This window comes from Hemiscyllium ocellatum, chromosome 46 (genome assembly GCF_020745735.1).
Source record: "Hemiscyllium ocellatum isolate sHemOce1 chromosome 46, sHemOce1.pat.X.cur, whole genome shotgun sequence".
Taxonomy (NCBI): Eukaryota; Metazoa; Chordata; class Chondrichthyes; order Orectolobiformes; family Hemiscylliidae; genus Hemiscyllium; species Hemiscyllium ocellatum.
In genome coordinates this window covers 1,157,153-1,169,514 of record NC_083446.1, presented here as the reverse complement: position 1 = coordinate 1,169,514, position 12,362 = coordinate 1,157,153, and the positions used below count along the sequence as shown (strand labels likewise).

At 49.8% G+C, this 12,362-nt stretch overlaps 1 protein-coding gene across 5 annotated transcripts in view; it reads right to left on the bottom strand.

Moving 5' to 3' along the window:
• The window catches only part of eml3 (EMAP like 3), a 69,288-nt gene that overhangs the window by 46,266 nt on the left and 10,660 nt on the right, over window positions 1–12,362 (bottom strand). For 2 of the 5 annotated variants that reach the window (XM_060855789.1, XM_060855792.1), the window contains exon 1: window positions 10,101–10,137. The exons of the other annotated variants lie outside the window; for them this stretch is intronic. In XM_060855789.1, coding sequence (XP_060711772.1) covers window positions 10,101–10,137 — 37 coding nt within the window. Of the gene's footprint in view, window positions 1–10,100; window positions 10,138–12,362 lie in introns of those variants that run through there. 5 annotated transcript variants of the gene reach the window in all.

Below are 12,362 nucleotides of genomic sequence, written 5' to 3'. Positions count from 1 at the left end.
TTGGACAGAGTCAAAGTCAAGATTGTTGGTCTGGACAATGCCCAGATTCTAACAACCCACTAATTCCTCGCTGTCTCAGCTCTCAAACTCCCCTGTACATTCGCCCCACCCCCCACGTGACACAGGCTACCAGGAGAGCCACAGTGAGTTACCAGTTCGGGTAGACAGCAAGCATCTGATACAAAGCACTTTTCACTACCTCAGGACATCTCAGGAATTTCATAATCAATGAAAAACATTCTTGAAATGTGGTCACTGTTGTAATGCAGGAATTCTAGCAGTCAGTTTGCACCCACACAGCAATGTGAGAATGACCCAGATAATGTTTTCAGTGGTGTTGATTGAGTGATCCCCAGGACACTGGAGAGAAAACACTCTGCACTTTTTCCAGTAGAGGGCCAGGAGATCTTTTACACCATGCTACTTCCCCCTCCCCCAACCCAGAGGGGAGGCAGGTTCTTGGTTTAATATCTCATCAAAGATACAACACCTCCATCAGTGCGGTGCTCTGTCAGTGCTGACCCTCTGACACAGTGCGACGCTCCCTCAGTGCTGACCCTCCGACACAGTGCAGCGCACCGTCAGTGCTGACCCTCCGACACAATGCAGCGCTCCATCAGTGCTGACCCTCTGACACAGTGCAGCGCTCCGTCAGTGCTGACCCTCCGACACACTGCGATATTCCCTCAGTGCTGACCCTCCGACACACTGCGATATTCCCTCAGTGCTGACCCTCTGAAACAGTGTGGCACTCCCTCAGCGCTGACCCTCTAACACAGCGCGGCATCTCCCTCAGCACCAACCCTCCGACACAGTGCGACACTCCCTCAGCGCTGACCCTCTGACATAGTGCGGTGCTCCGTAAGCGCTGACCCTCCAACATGGTGCTCCCACAGCGCTGACTTTCCAACACAGCACAGTACTCCCTCCGCACTGACCCCTCTGACAGTGCAGTGCTTCCTCAGCACTGGTCCTCCGACACAGTGTGGCTCTCCCTCAGCACCAACCCTCTGACACAGTGCAACGTTCCCTCAGCGTTGACCCTCTGACACAGTGTGACGCGCCCTCAGCGCTGACCTTCTCACACAGTGCAACACTCCCTCAGCACCGACCCTCGGACACAGTGCGATGCTCCCTCAGTGCAGGCCATCTGATACAGTGCGACGCTCCCTCAGCGCTGGCCATCTGATACAGTGCGACGCTCCCTCAGCGCTGGCCCTCGGACACAGTGCGACGCTCCCTCAGCGCTGGCCCTCGGACACAGTGCGATGCTCCCTCAGTGCAAGCCATCTGATACAGTGCGACGCTCCCTCAGCACTAGCCTCCGATACAGTGCGATGCTCCCTCAGCGCTAGCCTCCGACACAGTGCGATGCTCCCTCAGCGCTAGCTTCTGACACAGTGCGATGCTCCCTCAGCGCTGGTCCTCCGACACAGTGCGACGCTCCCTCAGCACTAGCCTCCGACACAGTGCGACGCTCCCTCAGCGCCAATCCTCTGACACAGTGCGACGCTCCCTCAGCGCCAATCCTCCAACACAGTGCGACGCTCCCTCAGCGCCAATCCTCCGACACAGTGCGATGCTCCCTCAGCGCCGATCCTCTGACACAGTGCGATGCTCCCTCAGCGCCAATCCTCTGACACAGTGCGACACTCCCTCAGCGTTAGCCTCTGACACAGTGCGACGCTCCCTCAGCGCAGGCCATCTGATACAGTGTGACGCTCCCTCAGCACTGACCCTCTGACACAGTGGGACGCTCCCTCAGTGCTGACCCTCTGACACAGTGCGATGTTCCCTCTGTGCTGACCTTCTCACACAGCAAGATGCTCCCTGAGCACTGACCTTCCGACATAGTGCAACACTCCCTCAGCACCGACCCTCGGCCACAGTGGGACGCTCCCTCAGCACCGACCCTCGGCCACAGTGGGACGCCCCCTCAGCGCTGACCCTCTGTCACAGTGCGACGCTCCCTCTGGACTGACCTTCTCACACAGTTCGACGCTCCTTGAGCACTGACCTTCCGACATAGTGCGACGCTCCCTCAGCACTGGCCCTCTAATACAGTGCGGTGCTACCTCAGCGCCGAAACTCCAATATAGTGAGACACTCCCTCAGCGCTGACCCTCTGACACAGTGCGACGCTCCCTCAGCGCTGACCCTCTGACACAGTGCGACGCTCCCTCAGCGCGAACTTCTGACACAGTGGGACGCTCCCTCAGCGCTGACCCTCTGTCACAGTGCGACGCTCCCTCTGGACTGACCTTCTCACACAGTTCGACGCTCCTTGAGCACTGACCTTCCGACATAGTGCGACGCTCCCTCAGCACTGGCCCTCTAATACAGTGCGGTGCTACCTCAGCGCCGAAACTCCAATATAGTGAGACACTCCCTCAGCATTGGCCCTCTGACACAGTGCGGTGCTACCTCAGCGCCGAAACTCCAATATAGTGAGACACTCCCTCAGCACTGGCCCTCTAATACAGTGCGGTGCTACCTCAGCGCTGACCCTCTGACACAGTGCGACGCTCCCTCAGCGCTGACCCTCCGACACAGTGCGACGCTCCCTCAGCGCTGACCCTCCGACACAGTGCGGTGCTACTTCAGCGCTGACCCTCTGACACAGTGCGACGCTCCCTCAGCGCTGACCCTCCGACACAGTGCGACGCTCCCTCAGCGCTGACCCTCTAATACAGTGCGACGCTCCCTCAGCGCTGACCCTCTGACACAGTGCGACGCTCCCTCAGCGCTGACCCTCTGACACAGTGCGACGCTCCCTCAGCGCTGACCCTCCGACACAGTGCGACGCTCCCTCAGCGCCGACGCTCCGACACAGTGCGACGCTCCCTCAGCGCTGATCCTCTGACACAGTGCGACGCTCCCTCAGCGCTGACCCTCTGACACAGTGCGACGCTCCCTCAGCGCTGATCCTCCAACACAGTGCGACGCTCCCTCAGCGCTGACCCTCTGACACAGTGCGACGCTCCCTCAGCGCTGATCCTCTGACACAGTGCGACGCTCCCTCAGCGCTGACCCTCTGACACAGTGCGACGCTCCCTCAGCGCTGATCCTCCAACACAGTGCGACGCTCCCTCAGCGCTGACCCTCTGACACAGTGCGGTGCTACTTCAGCGCTGATCCTCCAACATAGTGCGACACTCCCTCAGCGCCCACCTGCCAACACTGCAGCACTCCCTTAACATTGACCTGCCAACACTGCGGTGCTCTGTCTGTATCAGCTTTGGTAGGACTGGATTAGATATTGTGGCTGAAAGCCATGATGTACTGATCACGGGATTGAGAAAGGAGGGGGAGTGAAAGTGAGGAGCCAGAGGTAGAGAACTGAGCAAGGGATCTGGGTCCTGACTGGCTCGTGTTAGTTAGAACAGTAAAATACTGTTCCCAATAAAGCCCTTCCCATTGAAAGATGCGTATCCCATTCGCATTTTTCAAACCCTCCTTGACTAACTGCCCAGGGCCCCACACCTAGGTTTGATCCTCAGGCGGTCAGATCTATTGCAGATCTTATGCAAAACCAAAACGAATGATTCATCTTGCTTTTATTTCTACTGAATTGCTTCATTGTATCACAAATATTTGACCGCTGGTTAACTTTGTTTACCAGCCCCTGCTCCAAGACTTGCTTTCCTTGATGTTGTTTGTTGGGCAGTGCTGGAGCTTGCTGCCTTCAATGCCACTGTGAAACTTCAGGCAAACCATGCACATTGTAAAGAGGCCTGTAGGCAGGAAGCTGAAAACTGTCGTGCAACTGTTAGTTCGTCACTAGCTCCCCCACAATCTGCCAGTCACCACGATAACCAAAACCACGCTTCATTCTAACCCACGCTCTGAACCTTGCTTCCGCTGACCATGCAGCTGCACCACTTCACTCTCTGCTCAACTCTCAACTTCACGCAGAGCCCTCAATTCCTCATTCTACTTCCTTATCTCTGGAACATGTACAGCCAGCTCTAAAACCCCACAACACCTCAGTGCTCTTATTCAGGTACAGAAGCCTGAACTCACACACACCAGCCGGTTTTGAACAGTTTCTACCCTACTGTTGTTAGAATACTGAATGGACTCACAGACTTAACATTCACCTGTACCTGTGTTTTTGTTTTTGCTGCTGTTTACCTATTATTTACTTATCTATGCAACTTAACTCTGTGATTTCCCTGCATCCCTCGCAAGACAAAGCTTCTCACTGTGCCTCAGTACATGTGACAATAAATTCAATTCCCAATCCCGTCACTTCACCACAGGCCTTCCTCTGGGTGATCTCAAGCTCTGGAATTCCCTCCAACCTCTCCCCTCTACAACACTCCTTAAAGATCAGGGCTCTGGTCTCCTCTGGCTCAGTGACCATACTGCTCATGTGAATGGTCTTACTATTTTACAGGCACTATATGAATACAAGCTGTTCAGCAGATTCGGGGGAGCAGGAAACATTCTGGGGGGGGGGGGGGGGGGGGGGGGGGGAGGGTGGAGATTGAATCGAGGTCTTCAGAATCAAGAAGGGGCTGTTGTATCGGGTCAGTGAGGGAGAGACAGTCCCCAGCAGCAGGAGTGCTGTTCACCAGAGGGAGGTGAATTAAAGAGAATCAGGCCAAGAAGCATGAGGCGAACTGGTTCATTCAGCAGGATGCTTCTGTGCTGTGACTGATGCTGAAAGAGGGGGTCTGTGGGGGAGTGACAGGCAGACTGCAGAAACCAGTCAGCACTTAGTTAACAGCAGACATGTGGTTGCAGAGGCGGAGAGCTGAGAATGAAGAACATTTCATATTTAGTACATTTGCTTCAGCCCACTCACTGTTCACAGTGAAAAGGCAAACTAACACATACCAACCAAGCTCATGCGGACACTGGGTGCTGCCAGTTCTTTAAGAAAATTGCCAGCATCTATCTCCAACTATCCCAACAAACCTTCATGTCTTCACACTACCTCTAATGCACAGGAATATCCACAGACACTTCACAGGAGGTAAATCAGACCAGAATTAGAGGGAGAGGATACTACCTTTCTGGCCAAAGAAGTCAATTTTATAAGTATCTTGACAGGTTTAGAGGTTTAGGGAGAGAATGAATTCCAGAGTCTGGAAACTCCAGGCCCCAGGCTGCTGAAAATATAGGCGCCAATGGTGGAGCGATGGGAATCAGATTTTACCCAGAAGGTCAGAATTGGAGAGGGTTACAGAGAAGGGGAGGGATGGAGAGCCCGGAGGAGGTTATAAAGATAGGGAAGGATATAGGGTCAGTACTGAGGGAGTGGGCACTGTCAGGGGGTCAGTGCCAAAGGAGTGCTGCACTGTCAGAGGTGCCATCCTTTCTCATGGCCATATTGGAAGAAGAGCACAGGACAGTTCTCCCTGGTGTCCTGGTTCTGTGTTTACCCTCAGCTGTCACCAAAACAACTTTTTCTCTTCCTGGCCTGTTGGTTGTTTGTGGAATGTTGTTTTGTGATGACTTGCTGCCAAAATCTGCCTGATGACTTCACTGCAAATAAGATCGGGAAAGATGCTCGAGAATACACATTTTTCATTTAGAGATGAATTTGTCAGTCTAACCTACAACACTGACACATGCCAGGGTCATCATAGTCAAGCACGGCCAATACAAAAAAGAAATAGGAATTCCCGCAAACAGAATGAGACACTCAAAAATCTTCAAAAGCCACCTCCAGAGGATTCATTTTTCATTCTCAGGACTCGGAGGTCAGATCCTGTCTGGTTTCTTGCATTAACTGTATAAATGTTGGCAGAGCACCTCAATCTGTGATTCCAACACAATCAAAGCTGAAATTAGCCAGTGTTAGAGATCACCATGAAGGCTCTTTTGTTGAAAAGCTCGATCAGTCACATGGGGCCCAATTGGTCACAGACCCGAGGGAAGAGTGTGAGGGAGAGATTATTGGCATGTGGCCCTGCAGCAGAGTGAAACGAGGCAGGAATGAACACAACTTGAGAGAAACAGCTGTGTCTGCTGCCAAGAACTGTTCTGCCTGGAATCTTCACGCTTGGGATCTGAGCAAACAGCTGGCTGCAGGTCAAGGTGCTGCAAGCCATGATGCAACAAGCCTGTATACCAGTCAAACAGAGCCCAATGCAGTCACAGCCCCTGTCACCAGCACCTTTCATACTGGCAGTGCCGCTAACCCACACAACATAGGCTGCTACAGAAGCAGGCCATTCAGCCCCTTAAACTCCCTGGATTAGGAACAGCCTGTCTAGCATATTCCCTCCCTCAGTGAGATTATAGGTCACCTGCAATGCATTTCTGTTTGTCTGTCTCAGTCCCATGACCTTTATCACCTTTACAGAACCAGAACAAGAGATCACTCTAGATTTGAATTTGCCTATTTTTCACCAATGTTTAAACTGATTCAATACGGTCAATCGAGAGAAACTATTTTCTCTGGGGGTGTGGGCAGAACAATGGGCAGAAACTTCAAATGTGATCCAGGCTGTTCAGCGCCCTGTGTTACAGTTTAACCCACATGGTCACTCAGTAACCACTCTCCCTCAGTGTCCTGAGTTACTGACTGTCTCACTACTGACGTTAATCCAGATTCCTCACACTAACACTCAGTAACCCCTCTCCCCCCCGACCCCAGTGTCCTGAGTTACTGACTGTACCTTTACTGATGTTAATCCAGATCTCTCACACTGTCACTCAGTGACACCCTCTCCCCCACAAGTGCCCTGTGTTACTGACTGTATCTGTACTGACGTTAATCCACTTTAATTGCATCCCATTTGGACTTGTTCATTGACAGCTCCACATTTACAACACCTTTAGTGACTTGTTTGATACTGAAGCAGTTGTTGTCCAAATGCAACAAGACCTGGATAAATCCAGGCTGGAGATGATAAATGTCAAGCAACATTCAGACAAGTGCCAGGCAATGATCATCTCCAACAATTCAATGTAATCACCATCACTGAATTTCCCACCAACATCCTGGAAGTTACCATTCAACAGAAACTGAACTGGACTAGCCATATAGGATTTGGAGAGGGATAGGAACAGACAGTGTGGGGAGGTATTTAATTGGGGAAGAGGAAATTATACTGCTATTAGACAGGAGCTGTAGAGTATAAATTGGGAACAACTTGTTCTATGGGAAATGCACAACAGAAATATGGAGGCTGTTAAAGGAGCACTTGTTGCGAGTGTTGAATACCTTTATCCCATGGAGACAGGCAAGGAACGGTAAGGTGAAGGAGTCTTGGATGACAAGAGAAGAGGAGCTTCTTGTCAAGAGGAAGAAGGAAGTTTACTTAAGGTTGAGGAAGCAAGGACCTGGCACAGCTTTAGAGGATTACAGGGTAGCTAGGAAAGAACTCAAAAATGGACTGAGGAGAGCTAGGAGGGGGCACGTAAAAGCCTTGGCGGGAAGGATTAGGGAAAACCCAAAGGTGTTCTACACTTACGTGAGGAATAGGAGAATGATCAGAGAGAGGGTAGGGCCGATCAGGGATAGTGAAGGAACTTGTGTCTGAAAAGGAAGGGGAGGCCCTAAATGAGTTTTTTGCTTAAGTATTTACGAGAGAGAGGAACCTTGCTGATTGAGAGAATACATGGACCAGGTTAATAGGCTTGAACAGACTGATATTAAGGAAGTGGATTTGCTGGAAATTCTGGGACGTATCAAGATAGATAAGTCCCCAAGGCCAAACCAGATATATCCAAAGTTACTACGGGAAGCGAGGAATGAGGTTGCTCCACCTCTGGCGATGATCTTTGCATAGGCGAAAGTGCGGATTGCAGATGCTTGAGATCAGAGTCAAGACTAGAGTGGTGCTGGGAAAGCACAGCAGGTCAGGCAGCATCCAAGGAGCAGGAAAACCAAAGTTTCGGGCAAAAGCCCTTTGTATCCTTACTCTCCACAGGAGTAATACCGGATGATTGGAGGGAGGCGAATAGTGTTCCTCAGTTCAAGAATGGGAATAGGGAAATCCCTGGGAATTACAGACCAGTCAGTCTTACATCTGTGGTAAGCAAGATACTGGAAAGAGTTCTGACAGACAGGATTTATGACTATTTGGAAAAACGTAGCTTGATTAAAGATGGTCAGCATCACTTTGTGAGGGGCAGGCCATGCCTCACAAGACTTACGGAGTTATTTGAGGATGTGACGAGACAAGTTGATAAAGGTCGAGGAGTGCATATGGTGCATATGGATTTCAGTAAGGCATTTGATAAGGTTCCTCACAGTAGGCTCATTCAGAAAGTTAGGAAGTATTGGATACAGGATAATTCGGCTGTCTGGATACAGAATTGGCTGGCCGAAAGAAGACAGCAAGTGGTAGTGCATGGAAAGTATTCTGCTTGAGATCAGTGACCAGTGGTGTCCTGCAGGGATCTGTTCTTGGGCCTCTGCTCTTTATAGTTTTTATAAGTGACTTGGATGAAAAAGTGGAAGTTTGTCAATGCCACAAAGGTCAGTGGTGTTGTAGGTAGTGTCAAGGGCTGTTGCAGGCTACAACAAGTCACTGACAGGAGCTGAGAAGTGGCAGATGGAGTTCAATGTGGATAAATGCAAAGTGATTCATTTTGGAAGGTCGAATTTGAATGCTGAATACAGGATTAAAGACCGGATTCTTGGCAGTGTGGAGGAACAGTGGGTCCACATATGTAGATCCCTCAAAGTTGCCACCCAAGTTGATAGGGTTGTCAAGAAGGTGTATGGTGTTTTGTCTTTCATTAACAGGGGGATTGACTTTAAAAGCTGCAAGGTTTTGCTGCAGCTCTATAATATTGGAATATTGTGACCAGCTCTGGTCACCTCATTATAGGAAGGATGTAGATGCTTTAGAAAGGGTGCAGAGGATATTTACCGGGATGCTGCCAGGGTTGGAGGGCATGTCTTATGAGGAGAGGTTGAGTGAGCTAGGGCTTTTCACATTGGAGAGAAGAATGAAGGGAGGTAACCTGATCGAGGTGTACAGGGTAATGAGAGGCATCGATAGAATAGATAGCCACAGACTTGTCCCCAGGGCAGAAACGGCTGTCATGAGGGGTCATAATTTTAAAGTGATTGAAGGAAGGTATGGGGGATATCAAAGGTAGGTCCTGTATGCAAAGAGTGGTGGGTGCATGGAATGCAGTGCCAGCATTGGTAGTAGTCAGAGACATTAGGGTCATTCAAGTGACTACTAGACAAGCAGATGGACAGCAGTAAATTGTGGGGTGTGTAGGTTAGGTTGATCTTAGATTAAGATAAGTGCTCAGCACAGCATCCTGAATTGGAAGGCCTGTACTGTGCTGTCCTGTTCTATGTTCTATATAAGTATAATGGCTACAAGACCAGATCAGGCGCTGGGAACCCTGCAGCAAGTAATTCACCTCCTGACTTCCCAAAGCCTGTCCACCATCGACAAGGCACAAGTCAGAAGTGTATTGGAATACTCCCCACTGGCTTCATTGGGTACAGTTCCAACAACATTCAAGAAGCTCAAAACCACCCAGAAGAAAACAGCCCATTTGACTGGCGCATGTAGATCAGTGCACCCAGGCACACAAAACAAACATGTGTGCCCAGGAATTCATACACATAATGCACATGTATATACAAACGCACCCAGGTGTGTGTAGACACATACCTGAACCAAGGCACACATACACCCAAGTGTATGCCTACACACACGTGCACATGTCATGCACATATACAGATGCACAGATTCACATACTGGTGCAGAGTCACTTGTACACTCACATGCAAGAACTTGGGCATGGAAACACACAGGTGCACCCTAGGCATGTGTACACATACATATACATATATAGTCAGTTCTGATATAATGCAGTAGTTTGGTTCTAGTGTGATCTCACATTATGAGAAAATAGCACTATAGCGCCACCATTTTAACTAATGGGTCCAGAATCACGTTATAGCCAATAAGGTAAGAAAGGTTCACGTACTGGAAATAGCAGTCTAAGTTCAGTTCTTCAATTGTGTTAAAGCCAATTCATGTTGAAGAAACACACGTTATAGCAGAACGGACTGTATACATCAGGCAAACACATTCCCCCACTTGTGTACATAGACACAGAGGTACATGGGCATGCACCAGAGTCACATTCAAAAATCCACGAGAAACCTTTTTGATGTGGAGAGGATTTTGAGACTTGGCACATTTCTTCTGCTATGATCTGGAGCCAGTTTACATTAAGACATCTTCAAATGATTAAAGGAGGAATGTGAAAATGATTGATTGCAGCGAGGTGACTCCATAGGGGAGCTGGAGAGAGAGAAAGACAGAGATAAAATGAGAGAGAGAAAACACTATGTGGCTGGAAGCAGGAACTGGAGAGGATGAGGAAGAGATTTACCAGGATGCTGCCCCCGGTCTGGAAAGTTTCAGTTTGGAAGAGAGATTGGACAGACTATGGCTGTTCTCCTTAAAGCAGAGGAATTTGACAGGGAACAGGATTGAGATGGATAAAAGTATGAGGAGGCACACATAAGGTAGACAGGAAGACATTTTTCCCTTGATAGAAGGATCAATGATCGGGGGGGGCACAGATTTAGGATAAGGAACAGGATATTTAGAGGAGATGCAAGGCAAACCTTTTCAGCCAGGGGTTGTGGGAATCTGGAAGTTATTGCCTGTCAGGGTGGTAGAGACAGAAACCCTTGTAATATTGAATATTGCAATATTGAGGAAGTATTTAGATGTGCAGAAGGAGAAAGTGAGGACTGCAGATGCAGGAGAACAGAGTCAAAAAGTGTGGAAACATACAGCAGGTCAGGCAGCATCCAAGGAGCAGGAGAATCAACGTTTTGGGCATAAGTCCTTCATCAGGAATGGGGGAGATGTGGGCTGAAGGATAAATTGGAGGGTGGGGTTGGGGTTGAGGGAACTGGGAAAATGATAGATAGATACAAGTGGGGAAGGGGAGAGTGGAGCAGATAGGTGGGAAGAAAGATGGACAGGTAGCACAGTTCAAAAGGGCAGTGCCGAGTTGGAGGATTGGATCTGGAATGAGTTGGGGGGATGGGAGATGGAACTGGTGAAATCGATGTCGATACCGTATAAAACTTGTGCCCACACCTCCACCCTGACCTCCTTCAAAGGCCTGAAAGGTTCCTTCCACATCCAGCAGCGATTTTCCTGCATATCCAAACACCTCATGCACTGTGTCCGTTGCTCTCGATGTGGTCTCCTCTACATTGGGGAAACAGGATGCCAACTCATAGAATGTTCAGAGAACATCTTTGGGACACACGCAGCAAACAACCACACCACCCTGTGGCCAACCACTCCAAATCCCCCTCTCACTCTATCAAGGACATGCAAGTCCTGGGCCTCCTTCGCCACTAAAACCAAGCTACCTGATGCCCAGAGGAAGAAAGCCTCATCATCTGCCTTGGGATCCTCCAATCACACAGCATCAACATTGACTTCAGCAGTTTCCTCATCTCCCCTCCCCCACTTTATCCCAGATCCAACCCTCCAACTCAGCACCACCCTTTTGAACTGTCCTACCTGTCCATCTTCCCACCTATTCACTCTAACCCCCTCCCCTCTCACCTATCACCATCACTCCACCTGTATCTACCTATCACCTTCCCAGCTACCTCATCCCCACCCTCCTATTTATCTTCCAGCTCTCCCGATTCTCCTCCTCCTCCGATGCTGCCTGACCTGCTGCGTTTTTCCAGCATCACACTTTTCGACTTGCAATACTAAGGCAGACAGTGCTACAGACCAAGTACTGGGAATTGGGATTAGAATAATTAACATAAGAAGTAGGTGCAGGAGTAGGCTCTCTGGCCTGGACTCAGCTTCATTTGCCTGCCTGCTCACCATAACCCTTAATGCCTTTAATGTTTAAAAATCTCTCTCTCTCTCTTTGCCCTTAACATTCAACAAGGTAGCCTCAACTACTTCACTGGGCAGGGAATTCCACAGATTCACAACATTTTGAGTGAAGATCCTCCCCAACTCAGTCCTAAATCTGCTCTCCCTTATTTTGAGGCTCTGCCTCCCTAGTTCTTGACCAGCACAGCCAAAATGGGCCAAAGGGCCTTTTTTAGTGCTGTACATCTCTGACTGTGTGACCCTTCAACCAGACACAGCCCAGTGGTCAGCAGAGGTACCTCCATTTGATAGGGCAGAAGCTGTGAAGCAGGGAGACAGCTGGTGTGTCAAGATCACAGAAATACACAGAAGCAACAAGTCAGAGTAATACTGCCCACAATTCCCAGCTAACATCTCAGATACAGGCAGCATGGTGGCTCAGTGGTTAGCATTGCTGCCTCACAGCACCAGGGACCAGGTTCGATTCCAGCCTCGGGTAACTATTTGTGTGGATATTGCACATTCTCCCAGGGTCTGCGTTGGTTTCCTCCGGGTGCT